Source organism: Papaver somniferum, unplaced genomic scaffold, assembly GCF_003573695.1.
Source record: "Papaver somniferum cultivar HN1 unplaced genomic scaffold, ASM357369v1 unplaced-scaffold_41, whole genome shotgun sequence".
NCBI classification, from domain to species: Eukaryota; Viridiplantae; Streptophyta; class Magnoliopsida; order Ranunculales; family Papaveraceae; genus Papaver; species Papaver somniferum.
Window position 1 is genome coordinate 2,351,739 of NW_020646638.1, and position 23,423 is coordinate 2,375,161.

Genomic DNA, 23,423 nt, shown 5'->3' on the forward strand with positions numbered 1-23,423 from the left:
ATCACTTTAGAATACTGAATGAGACTTGACTAGCTTGTTCTTTGGTTGGCTACGATAGAAGTTGGAGGATACGTTAAGAAAAGCAACCATAGAATTTGACCGGATGCATTCGATAAGGGCCACCTCTTGCTAAGAGTCATGTAATTATGATTTTCTTTTTGTTCATGTATCAAAAGTGTCACTATGTTGTAAAGATCAAAGTTATTTCTTACAAAAAAAAAAAAATGATGTATATTCAAAAAAAAAAAAAAAAAAAAAAAAAAAAAATTAATTTCAGAAAAAAAAATTCAAAATAAATAAATAAAAAAATATCAAGCATTTATTCCATGTTTTGTCATGTTAAAGACAATAGTTCTCTCTTGTTCCAAAAATAAAAGAGAGTAATCAATGTAAATAAGAATCATGTAAAGAGTCATCTTTTTGTTGTAAATAGTCTTGTAATAAGCAAGGAGGGTGCAGCCATCGATGTATAACGCGGGTAAACTGAAATATCACCAACTCATTGGGTGAACATTCACAATTCTCGTAAAGACGGACGCTAGCTTGGCTTAGAATTCGGTTCTTAGCCTAAAACTATCTCTTGGTGATTAATAGTCATAACTTCAGGTCATTCTAGAAACATGTGTAGATACACTTTACACTCTTATCACGTGTCTTTAGTTGTTATCGGTGCTAGGATTGTGCCTTTGATAGCTAGATTGACATCTCCATTTTGCTGTGAGCTTCTACTGTCTTGCACATGTCACATTTCATGGAATCTGAGCTTATATTTTGTCCTAGAACTTTGTAGGTACGTTCTAAGCAAACCTTCACGAGACTTCACTCGTCCACTAGGGACACTTAGTGGTTTAAAAGGCTTAGTGCATACGCTAAATGCATTCGAGAAACCAGCGACAGTGGTATAGGTAGGATTTCCTTAGTTTTGTTTTACTTGAGGACAAGTAAAATTCAGGTTTGGGGGTATTTGATGAGTGCTAAAAAGTGCATATTTCTATATATTTTTCTTGGCATTTAACTCATCTTTTGTGCATTAATTCTCCATTTTATCCCATATTCTGTATTTTCATTGTTTTCAAGAATAAATACTTTTCTTAATTAATTTTGCATTTTTAGGTACTAAATAAAGCCTGGTTAACTCACGAAGTGAAAAGAGCAAAGAAACGGCAAAGACTCCCGCAGAAAGGCAGCGAAGAATGATGTTTGCAAGAGCCGGATCAACTAGAAGTGGGCTTGGAAGGAAGAATTTGTTCTTAAAGAAGAAGTGGGCTCAGAATTGTCTAAGCCCAAACTCTAACCTAAGTCCAAGACCAAGCCCAAAGCCTGCCTAAGCTCGTAGCCGTCAGATTGGATCCACAGATGCATCCTACGGTCGCTTCATCGTCGTGCATCGAAGTCTGAAGCTCCTGTCAAACACTACAGCACCTAACTCCATCTTGAGACGTCAGTTTCGTTGTACTTCCGCATCCAACGGTCGCTCCTCGCTTCCTTATGTCTCGCCGTTAGATCGATCCATCATCTTCGCATCCAACGTCTCATCCTCGCTGTTCATCAACAATTGCTAAACCTGCTCAACACCCGAGTACCAAATACCCTATACCCAAAACAAACGCACCCCAATCCATTTTCCATCGACTTCTTCTCTTTCTCCCTCACCCTCTGCAACACCACCATACCCTGCCGCACCACCATCATCACCACCACCTTCCTCAACTGCCATAACCACCACCAAAAGCCATCATGGCTATTACCTAACGAAACCCCATCTATTTCCCCTTCTTTCTAGCCAGCTATCATACCAATTTCTCTCCTAGGGTTTCAGAGACAGGAAAGAAGAGAAATTGATAAAATAGCTCGAGCTAGAGGAGCAGTTGGAACAGGAGATGGAGAAGGAAGAGCAGAGGAAGGATGGGTCGAAGACATGGGAACGAATCATCCCATCAAATTAGGTAAATCAGTAACCCTAATTTCTGTTGTTTTTGGGGATTTGGGGAAAACTTGTGTAGAACCCTAATTGAAGCTTGTAACTATAAATATGATGTGTGGGTGTGTGTTAGAAGACATGCCTGGGCTAGCTAGTGCTTCACCCAAGAGGACTGGAATAGCCAGTGCCTCAAAGGTTAGTTCTTAGTTTAAATTGTCTTGTAAATTTCAGTTCATTTTAGAATTTAATTTCAGTTCATGTTCTAAATTAATCTGCTAGGGTTTAGATGAAACCCTTAATCACATGTTAAGATAATTCAAGTTCATATTATTGTTCTTATAATGCTTCATAACTTTAGGGATGCTAGTTAGCTACATTGATCAAATGAACCTGTGATAAGCTGTACTGTAAGAAGACAGTTTATGCTAGGGGGGAATTAGTGAAGTTGGTTGATAAGTTATCCATTTGAGATCCCACCATAGAATAAGAACTGTGCTTAATTGAGAAAGGAATGAGAGTTAGCTAATTGAACCAAATTAGCCTGTGATAGGTTGTGCTGTAAGAAGACAGCCTATGCTAGGGGTGAGTTAGGAAGATTAACTGATAAATCATTCTTTGTAGTTTTCTCTGGAAAGGAACAAGAACATAATTTGAATAAATATTGCCTTAGCATAGGATCAAGAAGGTGGATTCAAGACCCTAGTAGTGTTACCACAACTGTTTACTTTGATCTTCTTTGCTTCTTTTATTCAATGCACTCTTTCCATCACTGCCACTGTTTTACTTTGTTTCTTTGGCTCTTTACTTCACTGCCTTTCACTTAGAGAGTAGCTTAGGAGAATTTCAATACACACCCTAGTCCCTGTGGATTCGACCCGTATTTGCACACTCACTACAACAGACCCTGTGCACTTGCAGGTATCATTTCTGTGACTCTTTTAGAGAGCCACCAATTATCGCGTTCCTATTTAACTCAAACTAGAAGCTCTTAATGTGTGTTGCGATGTGTATATAGTTTTACACATGATGAAGATTAATGTGTACATAATTATACAGCCGTTTATTGGGTGCGATTTCTAGGTGTTGATCGGCAGTTCAAGAATAAGCTTTGGTTAATGTTTAATCCTTCTACTTGTAATTATCACTAGTATACTTTTGTTTTGATTTCAAAATTTCAATTCGGCATTCAAATTTGATAATGGTAGACTGGAATTTATATCAACAGGTGAAACACTATCATTGGATCGCAATTCAAGATTTGTTATGAGGTCAGTACCATCTTGGATTTTGTTCTTTTTAATCATTCACTTTGTCTTAACTTTGGATAACTGAACTCGAGAACTTTTTATACACATATGGTCCAAGAAATATTTTTCCACTAAACTCTCTACTTGCAGCTCCCATTGAGAAGTTTCATGTGAAATTACTTAGATTAACTACTTGTTTAGGATATGCCCAATTTTGTGTTTTTTTTTCTTTCTTTTTATTGTAGACTTTTTATGTGTAGACGATTCAAGTTGTATATGTGTATAAACTTCTGCATTTTGTTTCGTCTCATGAATATACAACATGTTTTGTGTATGCGGATGTTAGATTTTCTAGATTTTGTACATGTGTACATGGTATATGACATGTTTTATGGGTATGGAGGCTAGATTTTCATGATTTTTGTAGATGTGTACATGGTGGTTGTACATATTTGTACACATATAATATAAGTGTACATTGTCGTACACATGTGACAGAAATTACATGTGTACATAGTATCCCATTTTAGGACTCTTAATCAAGTTTTAGTGAACAATATCTTTTTTGTTTTTTTCGATATCGAATCAGTGATGCTATGATTCACTAGATGTTGGTTACGATAGAAATGTTAGGGATGTCTGATTGCCCTAATACTGTCAACTGTATGAATACTTCTCCAGCAAGCAGCAATTCAAAGATCTTTCCACTATAACAACGTAAAGATTGTAAAATCAAGGCCAAGTGCAGCAGTAAGTTAAATTAAAATCCAAAGTCGTTGAGGAACTAGATCTGATTCACATAATATAAACACATGCTCTCTAATGTACCAATCCAGCCAAATAATCATATCTACTGTAGCTTTATAAATGTTGCTTCTATTTGACCACAAGAACTTGCATCAACGGATGCAACCCCAATTGGCAACAACCTCTCGTATCTCGGTCAGATATATAACAGAAAAGATCATTCAACAAAAGTATTGGTAAGCACATATTCTCAAAAATACGTAAGAATTAACTGGTGTATTTTCTTGTACACCAGTTATATGGGTGCATATAAAAGTGCACCTTTTTTTTGTGCTTGTTACAGGTGTGTTTGCTCGTACACCTTGCTCTTAGAGCTTCAATGGAGGAAGAGAGGGCAAGAAAGGACACTGCTGCAAGGGCTGCAGAAGAAAAAGGAGGTGTACAAGCTTCAAGTTCACATGATACAACTATGACTGAAAACGCTGGCATTATGTATGATGGAGATAATACAGGCGATTTGATGGCAGGTCTCATGCTTGTTATTGGTTGTCCTTGGGTTGAATCTGTGGTTAGAAACAGAATGCAGTTTATGATTGTATATGAATTAGAAGATGCGGTTTTTTGCAGTGAAGGAAAGATGTGTTTGGTTTGATTAGAGTTTATGCCTGCTCAAGTCTGAAAGAAGATGGTGTTACTGAGATTTCAAGGTTGTTAGAACTGTTGATTTGATGAATATGAGATGGAGACAGTACTGTTACTTTGTGTGATTTAGAGTATGCAGTGAGTAAGATGATAACGAAATGAAGAAGCGCGTGTATTGTTGTTGGCTGAGCAATTACAGGGTATGGATGAGCTGCAGCTGGCTATGAAGCAATTGCAGGTGATGTTATGGGAAATTTGGAAGAATGAGTTTGCTTCTATGTTGCAGTACAAGGAATGGTGCAAATGAGTAACTGGTGCTATTGAGATGGTAGAACTCTGAAGTGGTGATCTGGTGAATAAATATGAAATGTCGATGGAATTGAAAAGATGAAATCTGAAATGTGTGATGTTGGTGGTACTGAGGAGCAGGAATTTATGTTGATGTTGGATGGGTAGTGTTGCTGCAGAGAAGCTACAGAAACGGATAAAAAATTTGAGTTGAATGGTTGTGGTGCTCTAGTTGTTTGCAGCAGCAGGGTTAAGAGTGGTTGAGTGTTGGAGTTGGTCTTGGTAATGAGTTTGGGTTGTAATCATGTTGTACTTTTGTAGATGAGTACATGTTTGTACACCAATGTAACCTAAGTTTTTTTTTAAAAATGAGAATTATATAGTCATATGGGTACTCTTTTTGTAGCTCTCGGAAAGAGCTTTCCGAATATATAAAGTTTGTGAATTTTGGACAAACGGTTCGAAAGATAAATTGATTTTAATTTTTTTTATATTATTCAAAACTGATGACATCATCATGAGTCACTATGGATTAAACTGCAAATATTTGGACTAAATTGAACCAGGAAGGTTATTTGTGTACTTTCCATAAAAAAGAACTAATTTGTACCTAGTTTAATGGGTTAGGACTAACTAGTATATTTGGATGGGATTTTGGACTAAACCGTATTTTTCCCAATTCAAAGATTGTCTTTTCTTGTTTACACCGTTCTCACAGATACTACTTCGTATCCGGTTAAAATCTCTATAGATATCTTTCACTTCTTTTCCTTGACTTTTGTTTCCCTGAACCCTGAATGATTGACTTTCATTTGATTTATATGGTTGTGCGGGTGCTTGGCTATGCTAGGCAAGTTATGTCGAGCTTAAAATCTCAGGTTAGGTTCTTTTTTTTTTCCGAGAACTTTGCTGTTTAGTCCACTAAATCCGACCCGGGTTAATAGCTAGTCCAGCGGGAGAAATTATTTACTCGCTAGTCCAAAAAAGGTTTGAAAAGAGTAAAATTATTCTGCTAACCCTAACATATAATTTTCTATATAATAACAGAGTTTTTTAAAGCGTTCTCATTCACCAGAACTCCACGTTAATTCTCACTTCTGGTTGAGGCTTAGTTTGGTATTGCTGCAGCTTTTGTAGAGCACTTTTCTGTTGTGCGTTGTTGTGTTGTGCTGTGAGAAAAGAGCAGTTTGATGTTTGGTAAAATATTAACTAAAGTTAAAGCTGATTAAAAAAGCAGTCAAAGTGTGTTTGGTAAAATATCAAATTCAACCATTGTTGTTGTAGCAGATGACAAAAACAGGCATATTAATAGTTTTATTCGATTTTATTGGTTTTAAAAATAATTTTTTTTTACTATTCAATATCAATATATATAATATTAAATTTACTAATTGTTGCTATTATTATGATTGTTAAAAAAATTATTTTACTTACCCACTTTTTAATATATATATATATAATTTTCAAACAAAAAATCAAACTAAAATTAATTAAATAATTATTTAATATTTGTTTTTATTTTTATTATTGATAAATGAAATGAAATGGTAAATGAAATAGTTTGAAAATAAAAAATAATAATATTTAAAGACTGAAATATAAGAAATAAAAAATTGGTTTTATATAAGTTTAAGGGTAACTTTTGTCATTTATAAAATAAAATAGGGACAAAAAAGATAAATCAAGCATTAAATTTAGGCGAGACCAAAGCTTATGCTTTTGTAGCTTTTAAAAGCTACTCTTCTCTAGCTTTTGAAAATTGAGGAATTTGGGAAGTGCTTTGGGTAAAAAGCACTTTGATTTTTTTTTTTACCAAACACCAATTTCAAAAATTATTGACATATATAGGTTTTGAAAGTGCTTTTGGAAAAATAAAAGCATTACCAAACCCAACCTGATTCTGGCCCCACCAGTTTTTATTTTTTTGTAAAGTTATTAAATTTAGGGCAATAAAATTCAAGGAAAATATTTTTTTTTGCCCTATAATATATTTCCGGCCAATCATATAAAAGAATTCTTATAACCTAAAATAAAATTCTTTTAACCTAAAATAGCTAAATCTTAAAAATCTCATAACTTGCCAAAAATATATAAACGGATTTCATCATGATAATCAACAAATTAAATCACAAAATTTACGATTTCATCATAATAATCAACAAATTAAATCAATTATGCATCGATCCTATAATAAATCGAATGATCATCACATAATAAATAAATAAATAACGAAAAATGCCCAATGTCCAATGTCCGTTTACAGTCTTAAGAAAAAGAATTTTCCTAATTACAACCCCAAACTATGAATTAAAATTCCAAAATAGAGAAATCAAAAAAAAAAAAAAAAAGAAACTGGTTAGCCTGATCACGGGTACTAACCTTTTGATCCGTTGATGAATCTCTTTTGCGTTTATCTTTGTTAGTGGTCCTGCAAAACAATTGAAATTTTATTAGTATTTTGGAGAAATAATTGAGAGAAAAAATTATGATATAGAAGAAGCTAATACAAAACAAGCACGGAAAAATCAAAGCAACCAATAATCATCATGATTTCACCGTTACTTTTCTTAGCCTTGTATTTTCCATAATTAAAAATAAAAAATATTTAGAATAGGAAATGATTTAGATATTCTGTGCAAAAAAATAGTTGCGGACAAAAATAATAAAACTCTAAATATTACAATCACGGTAAAACCAAACGAATAATTGAGTTATTTTTGGTAAATACCTATATTATTGTATCCCACTAGAGAAAGAACATTCCGGAAATATAATAAAAATTCTAAGACAAAAGTAATAGGAAAATAAATTGTAAATATTTTCTTAAATACAATTTTTGGGTAAAAAATCATTTTTCTCGAGTTTTTTTTGGTAAACACAAAAATCGTTTCCTATATTACTACAAAAGATACCATTTTTTGTCAGCTGGGTTTGTCTTTTTTGCTCTATAAAAACCTCCCATTGAAACCCACATCTCATTGATTCTGTGTGATTCTCTCCTTCAGTTTGAACTTTTTTTTTTTTCAATAGGGTTTTGTTGTCTGCTGCATACTTACATTGATAAACATTCTTCTGATCCGTGGTTGTGGTTTTGTGTTTGCAGATCATCACAAGGAGCATTTCAATAGGGTTTTATTGTCTGCTCCATACACATTGATAAACATTCTTCTGATCCGTGGTTGTGGTTTTGTGTTTGTGGATCATCAGATCGTCATGATCGACGCGTATTTAATTTAGGCGAACCCACTGTGTTTCGTTCTGCAACTCGAACTTATCGTATTTCACTATGCATGCAAATAACTATTAGAACATTAAAACCTTCGTCTTTTAACTGGATGTAGTTTCCAGGGTGCTCTTTTGTTTATTTGTTTATCTTTGTTTCTTTATTTCTGCTTTTACAACTTGGCGTGTTTTTTTGTTTTTTGTTTTAGATTTGAGATCACCGACTGTTGACGGCCGTTGCTTACGTCTCTCATTGAACTGCACTAACGTGAAGCTTCAAAAGAACCAATACCAGGTGGTTAAGTACTGTTTTTTATGCCTTTATTTGTTTGTGCTTTAGCAGCTTTGCGTGTTTTATAGCATTTTAGGTTAAGATTCAAGATCAAAAACTGCGTATGGTTATTTCTTATAGTCTCATATATTGAACCAGCACCAGGTGATGATGTTTATTATCCAGGATGTCGTAGACAGACGGATGGATCCCGTTTGTATGTGCACTTTGTTGTTGTTGTTGTTGTCTCTAAAAACCTATCCCGTTAGTATGTCTTAAGGTATTTTGGTAATTGGCATAATCTAATTGATGTATTCTTTTTTCTATCTCTATTTTGGATGTTTCACATTCCACCTTTAGTTTGGACCCGACACAGGAAATTGAAGAAGATGTTGGATTAAGTTTTTCATATATATTGTTGTATTATTGAACTCTTTAAATTTGGAGTAATTCTACATATATATGTTAGACTTACAAATTGTAAAGGAAATGCATGGTTTATGATTTTTCTGTCCACTAAGGTTGATAAAAGACTAACCGTTAAAGATAGCCAAGAAAGAAGGAAATTGCAGCAAAAGAACTATGTCTAGGCTAAAGATTACTGAAATTTGTTTTGAAATCCTTGGATAAAGTTTGCATCCTCATATGCCATTTCTGACGCGACGTCACACAATTGGATGTCCATGTGTGCAAGCGCGTGCTCATTCTGACAGTTTTTGAACCATCACTCTGTAGTTGAATCTTCTTCCTTAATTTTGTTATGCTCATAGTTAACTGTTAACATTTTCAATTGCATATGAAGAGTAACTAATGTAATTAATAATATATCCCCTTGGCTTTATGATGTCCTGGTCATCCGGGAGGAGAGTAATTGATTCTGAAATAAAATTAGTCACTTTAGTTTTACAATCGAACATGGATTTTTCTTTATTTTTTTTATCAATGTTCTAAGTTGTTAATACTTATTTTCTAACCTTATTTTCGCGATGAAAAGAAGGGTGATTTTTTTTTCATGTTTTGGAATGGTATGTTGTATAACGAAATCGCCCATACATTTTGGATTATTAATATCTTACAAGTTTACAAATGGTATGTATAGGGCTGCACATGGGTCGGGTTGGGTCGGGTTTGGCCTCACCCACCACCCGACCCACTGCTGGTGGGTAATTGAACTTTTCACCCGCAACCGACCCACCATAACAATGGGTCGCTTTTCACCCGACCCACAATAAGGCGGGTTGGGTCGGGTCGGGTCGGGTGGTGGGTTACCCGTCATATTTTATATCTTGCGGGAAATTGAAATCAATTTCAAATGAATCCCTAGATTTATTTAGAAAGTCAAGAACAATCAACAATACATAAAGTTCAACTAGTTGGGAACAAGTTTTAAGTTGATTCATACCTTCAGTTCACTAATCAAGATTCAAGAACAACGAATTGACGAAGGAAGAAGAGTCTCCGTGACTCGGTCTCTGAGAAGGAGAGAAGAAGAGGCCGAAGTGATAGGTGTGGGCTGCGAGTGCGATGCTTAGTTAGGGTTAGGTATTTTATTTTTTCAATCCAATGGATGAGATTCATTCTAGGATAGAAAATTTAAGGAGTAGCATGCTAGGGAATATTGGGCGGGTTGGTGGGTCGGGTCGGGTGAAGGAAGTTCCTACCCGCAACCGACCCAACATACGGTGGGTTTTCACGTGCCTCACCCATAGTCGACCCATACCTAGGTGGGTCGGTTCGGGTACGGGTATTTTTCGACGGGTGTGGGTCGGGTCGGCGGGTCGAGTCGGTTATGTGCAGCCCTAGGTATGTAGGATCCATGTCTGTAATCAGTTTTTTTTTTTTTTTTTGCTTTCATGAATTCGTAACCACAAGGAAGTAAATGTGCATGTAAAAATCAATATACTTAACAGACTGAATTATCTCATTTCTGATTGTCGGAACACAGCGAACAGTCTATGACAACTATACCGGTATATACACTACCTAGGAAGCCTTCAACTGCATTTATAAGGACTTGAGACTGATATCAAACATTACTAACAATTCTCCTTTTGTGTGAATAAATTAAAAAAAATTTAGTAAGAAACAAATTAAAGATCCCCGTCTCCTGATGTTCTCCCTCCTTCTACATACCCACTACAAAAACATGGGATCTGTCCACTAAAAAACATGGGATTTCTCATTATCCTTTCCGTACTCTTTTTTGCATTTTCTAAATTTCAATTAAATAATTCACACTCACCGGCAAAAAAAATCTAAAGACATGGGGAATGTTTTTCTAATAGTTCTTTTGTAGATAATTTTTTTTATTAATGAATCCATTTAAAAAAATTGGGAGATATAATTAAATTTTAACAACATGAAGTGTTACTGACCGGATAATGGAGGAGAGGAGCGAAATCGAGTGTGGAGCACTTCTTCTCAGAAATTTGCAGTAATGTTTGGTGGATTTGTTAAAAAACTGATTAGATATCTTTACAACGATTGATTTTGCACCTGTGCGGGTGCATAAGAAAAGGCTTCTTTTAAATATAGTCCACATATTTATTAACCATAACCCAAAAAATTTAATTAAAAATAAAAAACCGAAAGTTAAAATGGAAAACCAAACAAGTTTTAATTCAACTATGTTAGTATTGGCAATGACATGGTTGTTAGATTTTAATTTTCATGTTGAGAAATCCTCGAACTAAAAGAAATCCAATGAAACGGATATAAGTGTGATCAAAAGTTTGATCTTCATGTTCGCGAAAGCTTTCAGAAGGCTAGAGGTCGATACTTTTTTCATAATGGAAATAGAATTGTAGTGTCTTCTATTTTAATAGGTGGTCCAAGATACATTATCCAGCATATATTATCATTACAATTTGTAGGCATATGGGTGTTATGGATCTATTTATAAAGTTCACTTGCAATCCAAAAAGGACTGAGAGTCTGAGATGGAAAAAGAGTAGTGATAGACCTAATACCGCGACAATGTGTGGAAGATGCACCGGATAAAGTTTTTGAGTGTTCAAGGCTAGAGTTTTTGAGTTTTTTATTTGAAGTAAATTGAAGTAAAGGGAGTGGATGAGAGTTCTCCATTAAATAGGCACTTCGGGAAATTGATTCCACTTGTGTATTGGGTATTTCTGGATACATCTTAATTGTGTCTCTAATTAGACTGTTATTATCTATAAGAAGTCAATAGTCGTTAACTGGTGATAACTATAACTACACTTATAAAATGTTTACGTGGGATTTTTCAGACCCGGGTAACTAAAAGGATAAAATGAGAGTAAGAAAAACTATCTCTAAAATTTAGTGATATTATCAGAAATTTAAGCCTAATTCCATGTATTTTGATGAAATTATTCTTCTGTTGTCTCAAATTAATATTAATATTATCCGACTTCAATTACTATTTTATTGTCTTATTTTGACAACCAACTCATTTGTTCTTTATGGTAACAAGTCATGACAAGCGGAGGATCATAGCTTTTACAAAATTCAGATCACTCAGAATACATAATACGAGAGAAGCGAACAAAGGGTAAACATGACTTTGTTTTAGTAATTGATATCAATATATAGAGACAACAAGTACATATCACAATAAGTCAATTCAAAAATTACAATGAAATTGCTTAAGAAGTAAAGTAAATTCAAAAATCACATTGAATTTGTTTAAGAAGTAAAATATGCCCCTCCATTTTAAAATAATAGGCGGGTTTATGTGCAAATTTACACATAAACAAGCATATTATTTTTAAATGGATGGAGTAATAGTTATGAAAAACTTTTTGCTTTCGATTTTCAGCCGAAAATATAAGCGTGTCCCTAGAAAATGGAAAATCTCCCTTCACCGATCAAACACACACTATGGTTACCAAAGACGATGGAAATATTCCATCGCATATATAAAATTTAACAGAACTAGAAGATAATTCAATACACTATGTAGGTCATTCACATAATTATCTTTATCTTTTGTTTGCATTTTATATTTAATCTATTTTCTCTACGTTATTTATCTTAATTTTATTTTATATTTGATGATTTCTATATTTTTAGGTTTGTGTAGAGAAAAGGAAAATCAAAAGAACACTATTAAGTTGCTAAGTAAATCGCTGCCCGATATCCAGTTTATGTAAATAAATTAGCTTTGTGCATCTTAAAGGAAAATAAGAAAAAAACATTAAGCTATTGAAGAAAATTACCGACAACATCTATTTTACCTTACTAAAATAATAACAGGGATCACATGATATAATTGAGATGGAGAATTTATACAGAATCATGTAGATAAACAAGATTTTCTGATATGATAACGTATTGAATTTGATAAAACTCTGCTGATATAGTGAAGGCATATAATGATTTAGTGGACAAAAAATGAATATGTGGATTAACAAAAAGCAGCAGCTCTAAAAGTATAATGAATATCAAAATTTGCAAAAGAGCCGGCAGAAGGATAAAATTTTAATTAATTTGTGAAGGTACCTTGAAAATGTTACACTACAGGCCTACAAGTCTTTTAGTTGTTTTTATTTATTCTGTTGCATGGGGTTTTTCAGTGCTTCATATTTTTTTTATCGATTTTTATTTGATATTATTTGTTTTGAATTATCTATAGAAGATGACTCAAATATTTCATAACCAAAGAACAGACCCGTGCGTAGCACGGGTGTAAAACTAGTACTATGTAAAACCATCTTTTATGCTCTCCATTAGCTTCACTACATACCAATATGTGTTATGTTATGTATTGATACTACATAGCGATATGTATTATGTTATGTATTGATGCTACATATGTTACTACATATTAATATATATTGATACTACATACTACATATGTTACTACATACTACATTGTTACTACATACTACATACTACATATGTTACTAGTAACATATGTGTTGATATTGTTAAGTATTGATACTATTAAGTATCAATACTAATATGATACTATATATGTTATGTATTGATACTAATTAGATCTGGAAGGGTGTTTTAGGCATTTAGAAAACACACTTTATAATCTCCACAAAGTTTTCAGACCAACGGGTAAATAATCTGGTCCAAAAACATGTTTTTGGACTAGCGAGTAAATTAGTTTCACGGGTGGATTAGCCATTAACTGGGTCATGAAAAACCGGATTAAACAGTAATTCCTACTTTTTTTTAGCGCAAAAAATGGCTTAGAGCAGCTTAGTGATGATTACCAGTGTCATTTTGCGTGGTACATGGACCGTGGAACCCACGGTAGCCAACCCCATTGTACCTTTTCATGCTTGATTTGATTTGTGCATTTTTTTATCCGTATGGTATAAATAGGTAGATATGAGACAGAGATTAGGGTGTGGAGACAAGAAACTTTGTAATTACCATTACCAAAAACCTGAGATAGTAGATGGAGTTCAAGTTATAGCTTCTCTTGATAATATCTTTTGCATACTTAATTTGTTTGTGCATCTTATATATTGAATTAGATTGTTATGATCGGGGAATAATCCGATGAAATTCTCTTTTTGACAGGGGAAGAATCCGATGACATAGTTAGAATGACATTATCATGACATGGTGACGCCATTTTTTTTATAAAATCCAAATGGCAATGAATTTGAAGCTAATTTTTTGGTGTCATGCATGTTGCTCTTATAAAAATCTACATTCCTACAAAAACTGAGAGTATTCCGCAATATGAAACTCACCATCCACATATTTTAAATTGTTAATCTTCAACGGCTGATATTCAAAGTACCATAATAATTCTGAAAAAAAAGCAACAAAACGAAAGCATCCACAACAACTATTTTCCACTGCCCCTTGAAAAACAACCAATGAACCCATTGAAACCGGCAGCAAACCTTTGTTACAGGATCAAGAAAATATGGCAAACTGACCCACCTTTCTTCCTTGTTTTCTCGTCAAATACCAGAGCCAAATACTCATGCATTCATAAGCAACTTGTTCTTGAATCCAGCTCAACTGGTAATCTTCTAAAAGGACTCAGACACCACTTTAAATCCTCTCCAAAACCTGTGCAAAGACTCACCACTCTATAGTTAAAAGGTGGCAACAAGAACTGGCCGGTCATTCAGGCATTTAGCCAAGCACCTTGTGTGCAGTTTTGAGTTGGTGACGGATTGTGTAATGGATGCATCTTGGAAACTACCAGAATCAATATCTTACCAGAATATGTGGATTAGAGACAAACCCACTGTCCTAAACATTCACATAAACCTCAGACATTCATCAAAATGCACTTTATTCACTGAAGTTAACAACAATAACAACTTGCCTCTCTTCCCTGGATGATATAACTTCTGAAACTGTTCACTATCAATCCTTGTTGTGAAGCCAAATTCGATAAAAACACATCTTCATTTTCTTCTCCGCTTCACATTCCTTGTCTTAACCTCCTCCATTACTCACCCAAATCGATGGCAGCAACTCGTTTTCTTCCTTATCTCCATCGGCCAAAACTTCCATCTCTTAAACCTTCTATTGATACCTTCACATACGACGACGGAACCACTGTCAAACTTCTGAATCGACCAACCAATTTCTGCATCTTCCTGTGTTGAAGTCACATCACAATTTCGAGACCATCTGCTGCCATCTTAGAATCAAAGACAAACCCAAGTTCTTAAATCTTCTCAACATCACAGACCCACCTTCGAATCCTCTTCCTTTCCAATCAACACATAGACTACAACCCATTTTTCGCAATTCAAAATCAGCAATTTCTTCTCATCTGCTTTGATTTCAAAATCTCACAGATCCCCTTTCCTCTTCTTGAACAGCAACCTTCCATCTGACTGAAAAAACCCCAATCTCAGTTTTTTCTTTGATTCAACCAAAATCATAGTAGCAAACTCTCCCTCGAATCTTCGTTGTCTAAATTCTTTGATTTCCTTACCTGAGTTAAAAAGAATTGAAGATGATGAAGAAGAAAAAAGAACGACAAACGAATTTTATAAACTATGGGTCTGAGAATAATTTTCTTCCAAAAAATGGGTGCGCGCCTTTAGTTTTGGGAGCGTGGATTTCACAGTGGAAAGATCTGGGAGAATGGGTTTCCCTGTAGTTTTCACAATTGTATTTTCTTCGTCAAGTTTTTGTCGCTGGACTTCTTGTCAAGGTTTTTCAAGTGTCCGAAGATGGCTAACCAATTATTGAGGCCCACTTGAGTATTAGATGACGTACAAATAGCAAAGACAAGTTTTGAGCTTCAAGATCCTTGGCGTGGCTTCAAGATTGATCCAAATATTTGCTGGAGGGGAGGGCGTTTGCCTTTTGCTCGGGGTCAAACAACTTGACCAAGACGACAATCAAACACCAGACGCTTGCATGTCCGCCAAAAACTCAAAGCACAAATGAACAATATCCCAAATAGTGGTTGTTTGAAAGTGATTGGTAGTTCTGAGTATAAATTCACTAGTGTTTAATGGAACAACTTTTTAATATTGATATTATACTATCGACATCTACTACTCAACCGTTCATAGTACAGCAACTAAATGTCCTCTAATTTCTTCATCAATACAAAAACCCCATTGCCCCAAGATCCCAAGCTCAACTAGTTAACTGTGTTCAATATGACTAGAAAAAACTACAGATAACAGACACAAATTCAATTTATTAAATACTCTTCATGTAAACACAATATTAGATTCAGCTGGTGTGCATGGAATTTTAAATCTAACTAAGAAGATTGGATAACATAAGAATTCTTTGGTACATGTACAGGAAATTGATCAATCTCATCCATCCAAGGATTAATCTCATCGGTAGGATCGATATTTCGCATTGCTTCCCAAACTGCACTATTACATTTAAACCCTGATCCGAAAGCAATTTGCCAAGTTTTATCACCTTTTTTCATTCTTCCTTTAGCTTCACTATAAGCAAGTTCATACCACAATGAACTACTAGACGTATTTCCAAACCTATTTAGTGTCATTCTAGAAGGTTCCATATGCCAATCCGTTAGTTGTAGATTCTTTTCGACTTCATCTAATACGGCTCTTCCTCCTGCGTGTATACAGAAATGATCAAATGCAAGTTTGAAATCAGGAATGTAGGCTTTCAAATTCTTCATCTTGAGTACTTTTCTTCCAAATAATGTGACAAGAAATAGTAGTTGTTCAGACATTGGTAATACCAATGGACCTAATGTTGTTATGTTTACTTTCAATGCTTCACCAGCAACAGCCATTAAATCTTTTAATATTGAAACACCTACACGTCCTGATTCATCTTCTTGTTGGTAAACACAATTGAAACAACGATCATCTGCTCCCTTATGAGACCGAACAGTATGAATTAATTTGTATTTTGAATGGTTGCAGTCTGATGGTCGGTTTGAGAGAAGTACCACCGCGCCACCGACACGAAATAAACAGTTGGAGAGTAACATTGGACGGTCATTACCATAGTACCAGTTTTGCGTGATGTTCTCCATGCTTATTACTAGAGCATACGTATTCTGGTGAACCTGTGAAACAAAAAGCATATCAGTGATACAGTTAACGTGCAACTGAAAATGGTATCTAGTGAATGCTTGTGGATATATAGTTTGTCCATGGGCATACTATTGTGTGCATAGTGGGAGACATGTACAGAAAAACAATCTAAATAGAGAGATAGGAGGCTACTAACTTGAAGTAGGCGTTTGGCAAGATCAATTGAAATAACACCAGCACTACACCCCATTCCACTTAGATTGTAAGTAACAATGTTTCCTCTAAACTTGTACTTGTTAACAATCATATCTGACAGAGAGGGTGTAGGATTAAAAAGACTACAATTTACAACTAGAACTCCAATATCTTTGACACTCACTCCTGCTTTCTTAAACAACTCATCCAAAGCTCCAAACATAACCATTTCAGCTTCTTTTCTCGCTTCGGCCAGACACGGATTAGGCGGTACCCTTAACACCGCTTCCGGCAAGTACGTCGTTTGCCCTAACCCCGATCTTTCGATAATTTTTCTTTGAAAATCCAAGTTCTGTTCCTTAAAAGTACCTAACAAAGATGATAGCTCCATGAATTTTTCTCTGCTACATATTAAATTTTGCTTTGGTTTGTAACATGCAAAATCCACTAAGTAGACTTTTCTTGGTCTGGTCATGAAGTAAATTGCAGCAAGGAAGGAGGGAAGAGTTGAATATAAAACAAGAGGGTAAAAGTTTAACTTGAAACTGATCCATAGTGAAGTCAAATCCTTGAACGTGAAAGCCAAGACCTGATTGGAATATATAAAGAGTAGTGGAATGAAGAGAAGATATACAAAATAAGAGATGAAGAAATTGTAACCAAGTTTAACATATTTGAGTTTACTTATTCCAAGAAATCCCATTCTAACATTTGGTTTTTCTATTTGATTATCATCCATTCTAGATCAAAAAAAATAAAAGACTCCAAAGTGACTTCAAAATGTGAAGATGATATTAGAAGAAAATATATTGTGAAGATGCATAAAAATGATATGAAGTACTCATTTGTGAACTGTGGTTTGAGTAAGTGATAATGAATATAATAAGAGATAGTGTAGTAAACTATACAGATAACCCTAGAGAAATGGGATATAAAAGGAAATGTTCTGAGATCTATCGGATAATTGATCTAGTCTTTACTCATCTAGTTGGGAAGTTGGAGGAAAGGAAAGAAAGCTAATCAAGCACTTAATAGTGTATAATTATTGTTTGAAAAGTATTGGTTTGATTTAGATGGACGTATATGCATGCAGAGGAAAAGGATACTAAAAGTTGAAAACTTGACTTATTATTATTGATAGGTATGCAACAACTACAAGTTTGTAAGTTGGTAAGGACATAGCACCATAACAGGTCCAACAGTCCCAAGAAGTGGATGAGAAGCAGATAGGTTACTTAGTATATGAAATGAATGATGCATTGATACATGATGCAAGTAGCACCCTGTCAAACTCAAAAGTAAAACTCCTCAGTACAATGCCAGGAGGAAATCTATCTTTATATTCCGAAAATGTAACTTAATTTTCTTGAAAATAAAATGAGGGTTGCGGATAGATAGGTCAGTCAAGCAAGTAGTTGAAGTATAATAAATAAGGAATTGTGTTGTACGTGAATTCATCCGATGCACAACCGCATTTGGTTGATAATAAGCTTTCACGAAAGTGTGCACTGGCCAGAAATTAACTCTGCCAGGGATTAATAAAGGCATTTCCCTGTTTTCCTTTCAAGGTATTTATCTAACTCACTGTGATCATGTGAAAGTGAATCAATGTCTAATCCTTATAACTGAAGATGCATCTAGCATACTGGCAAAACTGACTTGGGTTAGAATATTTCCAAGAAAAAAATGATTTGGGTTAAAAATCATACTCCTACACATAAAACAAACTTATCTTTTTGAATAGGAGGTAGTAATTTAGAGGTACACTAATGTGATAATGTGGAAATTGAACTATTGTCCTTACTTTTGATGGATTTTACAAATATCCTTATCACACAATAATTCTATCCCTCTCCTTGTACAAGCCCATAAGGGGTCCAATATCAAATTATGAACTTCCAAATATACCCCCTGTATATATTTGGATAACAAAATTAAAATTCAGTTATTAACGGAAATCAAAAACTGAACGAGAGAGAGAGATCTAGCTGAACTCTGCTCGTGAAATTTTGATTCGAATTTTTTCGGTTCAATCTATGCTTCCTAGATTGAAATTCATCTTCTCCTCCACCTTCTTCTTCATCCTTGCAGCAAGAATCATCAACGGAATCGTATCCAGTTGAAGATCTGCTCTGCTCGTGAAAATATTGATTCGAAGTTTTCCGTTTCAATTTATCCTTCGAAGATTGAAATTCATCTTCTCCTCCATCTTCTTCATCATCCGTGCAGCTATATTCATCCACTGAATCAGATATTTTACCTCTGTTTAACTGAAATTTCCATCAACAACAGAAATTTGTACTCCGTTCAACTGGATCTCTCTTTCTGAAACAAATAGGTATTGTTGATGTTTATTTGAAGATTCATATAGTTGTTTTTGATGATTGCATGTTAGTTTCATTGATTTTTATTTCCACTTTTTGTTTTTGGTTATTGATGCAGAGATCGTGATTTATTTTAGAAGATTGATCTCATCTATTAGACAGGTACCTTTTAATTTTTGATATGTTATTTACACTTATTCTTAAATCTGTTCATAAACTTTGGTTTTATGTATATTCTGAAATGTTGAAGAATTTCATTTCGTTTTGTTGTTGATCCAAAATTAATGCTGAAATGTTTATGATTCATGTTTGTTATGTATATTTTAGACACTCTACTGATTATGTCATTGATGAAAAGTAGATATTATGTTGTTGATACACAGAACACTCTATTGAAATGCTGTTGATCCAAATTTCTGAACGCAAAACGTTTGTATTTCGTGTGTTTATTTTGCAGATAATCATTATGCATTCATTCTTGTTGATAATGTAGCTTTTATTTTATGTTTCTCACATTATACATTGAATTTAACTTTCACGAAGGCGCGTAGCCCCCGAGTGAGGTGCGACGTAATAATATATGTAGCTTAGGGTAGTTTAGACTGCTTTCTTCTTGGTTTGCATTGAAATTCATGCTTTAACTACCTCTTATTTGGATCAACTGTGATTGTTTACACATATTTATTGGATCAACTGTGACTGTTGATCCAAAACTATGATTGCTTACACATATTTATTGGATCTACTGTGATTGTTGATCCAAAAATGTGATTTTTGATTCATATTTATTGGATCAAGTGTGATTGTTGATACAAAAATGTGATTCTTGATCCATATTTATTGGATCAACTGTGACTGTTGATCCAAAACTATGATTGATTACACAGATTTATTGGATCAATTGTGATTGTTGATCCAAAAATGTGATTGTTGATTCATATTTATTGGATCAAGTGTGATTGTTGATACAAAACTGTGATTCTTGATCCATATTTATTGGATCAACTGTGACTGTTGATCCATATTTTCTGTATACCACTATCTGTTTATTTTTTATTGCAGACCAAAGATGGTTGTTGCAGAGTTCAAATTTTGCAATCAGACCATCTCGCATCCTGTTTCAGGATCAATTACTGTCAAGGAGATGATAAGTGTGGTGAAACAAAAGTGGCCTTATGTTCCTGAAGACCTCATTATTTTTGGTTACACTGTAGAAGGGATCTAAAATGTTATCAATCATGATTTGGATTTGAGGTTTTTCATTCACTACTGCACCTCACAAGGGATTGACTTGGTGAAGTTTGAAATCCAGTTAAGGACCTGTGTTGATTATATTTCTTCATCTTCTGCTCCTGCTCCTGCTTCTTCGTCATCATCAAGTTGTATTTCAAGCGATGAGGTAGTTGAATTGGAAGACGTCACTGATGATGCGTGTTTGATCAAAAAGGTCCCGAAGAAGTCTGATGCTTGGGTCAACATCTTAACTGGAGTAGGGCAGTTGTTTGAAGGTGGTATTAAAGAAGTTAAGGATTGTGTTACAAAGTATGAAATAAATAGTGGTCGCAAATACAAATTGAAGAAGAGTGACCTTGTACGATACACTGTGGAGTGCAAGTTCAAAAAGGAGGAAAATTGTCGCTGGAGGTTTCACGCCTCTCTTCTGGCCAATACAAAATGTGTATTTCGATGCAAGAGATACATTGGAGAGCATTCATGTAGTTTAGCTTCTTCTGACCCATCAAAAGTTAGGATAAGAAAATCGTTTTTGAAGGATATATTGGCAGATGATTTACGAGCATCTAAGAAGAAGAAGACTGCTTCTGATGTTATAGATTTACTCCGAATGGAATATGGAGTTGACCTCACGTATAGTCAGGCATACCACGGTTTACAATTCACCAAACAATTTCTTTGGGGTGATGACATCAAGTCTTATTCAGATTTTGTTTGGTATAAAGATGCCATTGAACATTACAATCCTAGAAGCGTCGTGAATTTTGAGTATGATGGTGTGACTCGTCGGTTCAAAAGGTTTTTCGTGGCCTTTGAAGCTTCTATAACAGGTTTCAACAATTACTGTCGTCCGATGCTATTTATTGATTGTACCTTTCTCACTGGGAAGTTCAAAGGTGGTCTTATGGTTGCTTGCGACAAAACTGGTAACCAAGGTGTGATTTTTAACCTTTTACTTTTTTTCATTTTGTATCCATGAATGTTTAAACTTGTTACTGTTGATTCATTATTATGCATTCATTTTCTTGATTAATGTAGCTAGGTTTCTGACATTCTATATTGAATTTAACTCTCACGAGGGGGCGTATCCCCTGAGTGAGGTGCGACGTAATAATATATGTAGCTTAGGTTAGTTTAGACTGCTTTTTTTTTGTTTGCATTGAAATACTTGCTTTTAACTACCTCTTATTGGATCAACTGTGATTGTTTATCCAAAACTATGATTGCTTGCACAAATTTTATTGGATCAACTGTGATTGTTGATCCAACTAAAATGGATCAACTTCCACTGTTTATCCAAGTAAAATGGTTTTGCATTGAAATACATGAATGTTGGATCAACTGTGACTGTTTACACATATTTATTGGATCAACTGTGACTGTTGATCCAAAATTATGTTTGCTTACACGGATTTTATTGAATCAACTGTGATTGTTGATCCAACTAAAATGGATCAACTTCCACTGTTGATCCAAATGAAATGTATCAACTTTGTTTGTTGACACTAGTTACTGGTCACTTATTTTTGTTTCTGGTTACTTATTTTTGTTTTTTGGTTTGGGATCTATCCAGTTGCATTTGGAATTGTTGAAAGTGAAAATTGTGATAGTTGGGAATGGTTCTTAACCAATTTGAAGGGTATTATTCGTGAAGATCGTCCACTGACCATCATATCAGATCGTGGAATTGGCCTTTTGAAGCATGTGCCTGTAGTATTCCCAAAGGATTTCCATTCCTACTGTTTGTACCATATGAAAGGAAATATTCCTGTTCCAAAGGGCAAGAGCAGAAAAACTGCAGTCAAGTTATTCGAAGAGTGCTACACTGCATTAACAAAGGAAAATTTTTATGTTGCTGCGAAGAGTATGAGTAATCTAAAGTTGGATTCAGTGGTTGCTTGGATGATGAAGATTCCATTTGAGAATTGGGATGTTCATGCATTTCTAGGAGAAAGGTGGGGTGAGAACACATCTAATATTGCTGAGAGTTTTAACAACGTCATTAAGCATGATAAGCCGCTTCCAGCACTTGAGCTTGTTGATGTTATTCGTGCTAAAGTGATGGAGCATAATTACAAGAGGTTAGTGGAGTCTAACAAGTGAACTACAAGGCTCACTCCTCGTATGCAAGCAAGGTTTAACAAAAGGATAAACGACTGCCGTTCATACAAGTCTCGGAGAGCCAGTGAGAAGGTATTTGAAATCATATCTCCAACAGGGAAGCATACTGTTGACTTGGATTCTAGAACTTGCACCTGCAAATGGTGGAAAAAACATAGCTTTCCTTGCACTCATGCAATGAAAGCAATGTTGCATATTGGAAATGATAAACCGTACAACTACATCAGCCCTTACTATACTTCTGTCTACTATAGAAGGTTGTACTCTCGACCCATTTATCCTATTCCTGACTCTGAGAAGCCACCTGGAATTAATGAAAGGGGGTATATTTTGTCTCCCACCGGTGGTCGAGAACAAGCTGGAAGACCTAAAGGTGTTAGGTACAGGGGTTCTCGTGAAAAGGTGCGGAAGAAGAGGAAGTGTGGCCATTGTGGGATGCTGACCTTTCACAACCGTCGAACATGTCGCAGAGCTCCTTTGGCTCCTCGTGCACCAACGTTTCGCAAGGAGTCTCATTCCAGGATTATCAACTTCTTGAAGAGGATGTTGTTTTGAAGTTCTTGTGGTGTTTATGAACAAACTTGTTTTAGGTTTCTTACCAGTTTGGTGTTTCTTTTCCTTTTTCGGTTTGCACTTGTTATTTAATGACATACATTCTTATATGTTGTTATGAATTCTATTGTTTTGTTTGTCAAGTATATGTCAGTTGGCAGGTTCCAGGTTTATTGATTTTACAGGTTGTTGACACTATTGTGTGGA

The 23,423-nt window shown here is 34.8% G+C and overlaps 2 protein-coding genes across 2 annotated transcripts; one reads left to right on the forward strand and one right to left on the reverse strand.

Annotated features, from left to right (window-relative positions):
* Positions 1-15,942: 15,942 nt before the first annotated feature.
* Positions 15,943-17,934, reverse strand: LOC113342465 (3-ketoacyl-CoA synthase 20-like). The gene is made up of 2 exons (XM_026587012.1): positions 16,988-17,934; positions 15,943-16,823 (listed from the first exon to the last, which is right to left on the reverse strand). Exons 1-2 carry the CDS (start codon positions 17,723-17,725, stop codon positions 16,032-16,034), a joined length of 1,530 nt encoding a protein of 509 aa, XP_026442797.1. The 5' UTR covers positions 17,726-17,934; the 3' UTR covers positions 15,943-16,031.
* Positions 17,935-20,379: 2,445 nt separating this feature from the next.
* LOC113342444 lies at positions 20,380-23,219 on the forward strand. Its single transcript, XM_026586995.1, has 4 exons — positions 20,380-20,512; positions 20,594-21,478; positions 22,117-22,624; positions 22,823-23,219. The coding sequence occupies exons 1-4, from the start codon at positions 20,380-20,382 to the stop codon at positions 23,217-23,219; spliced, it is 1,923 nt and encodes a 640-aa protein (XP_026442780.1).
* Positions 23,220-23,423: the final 204 nt, after the last annotated feature.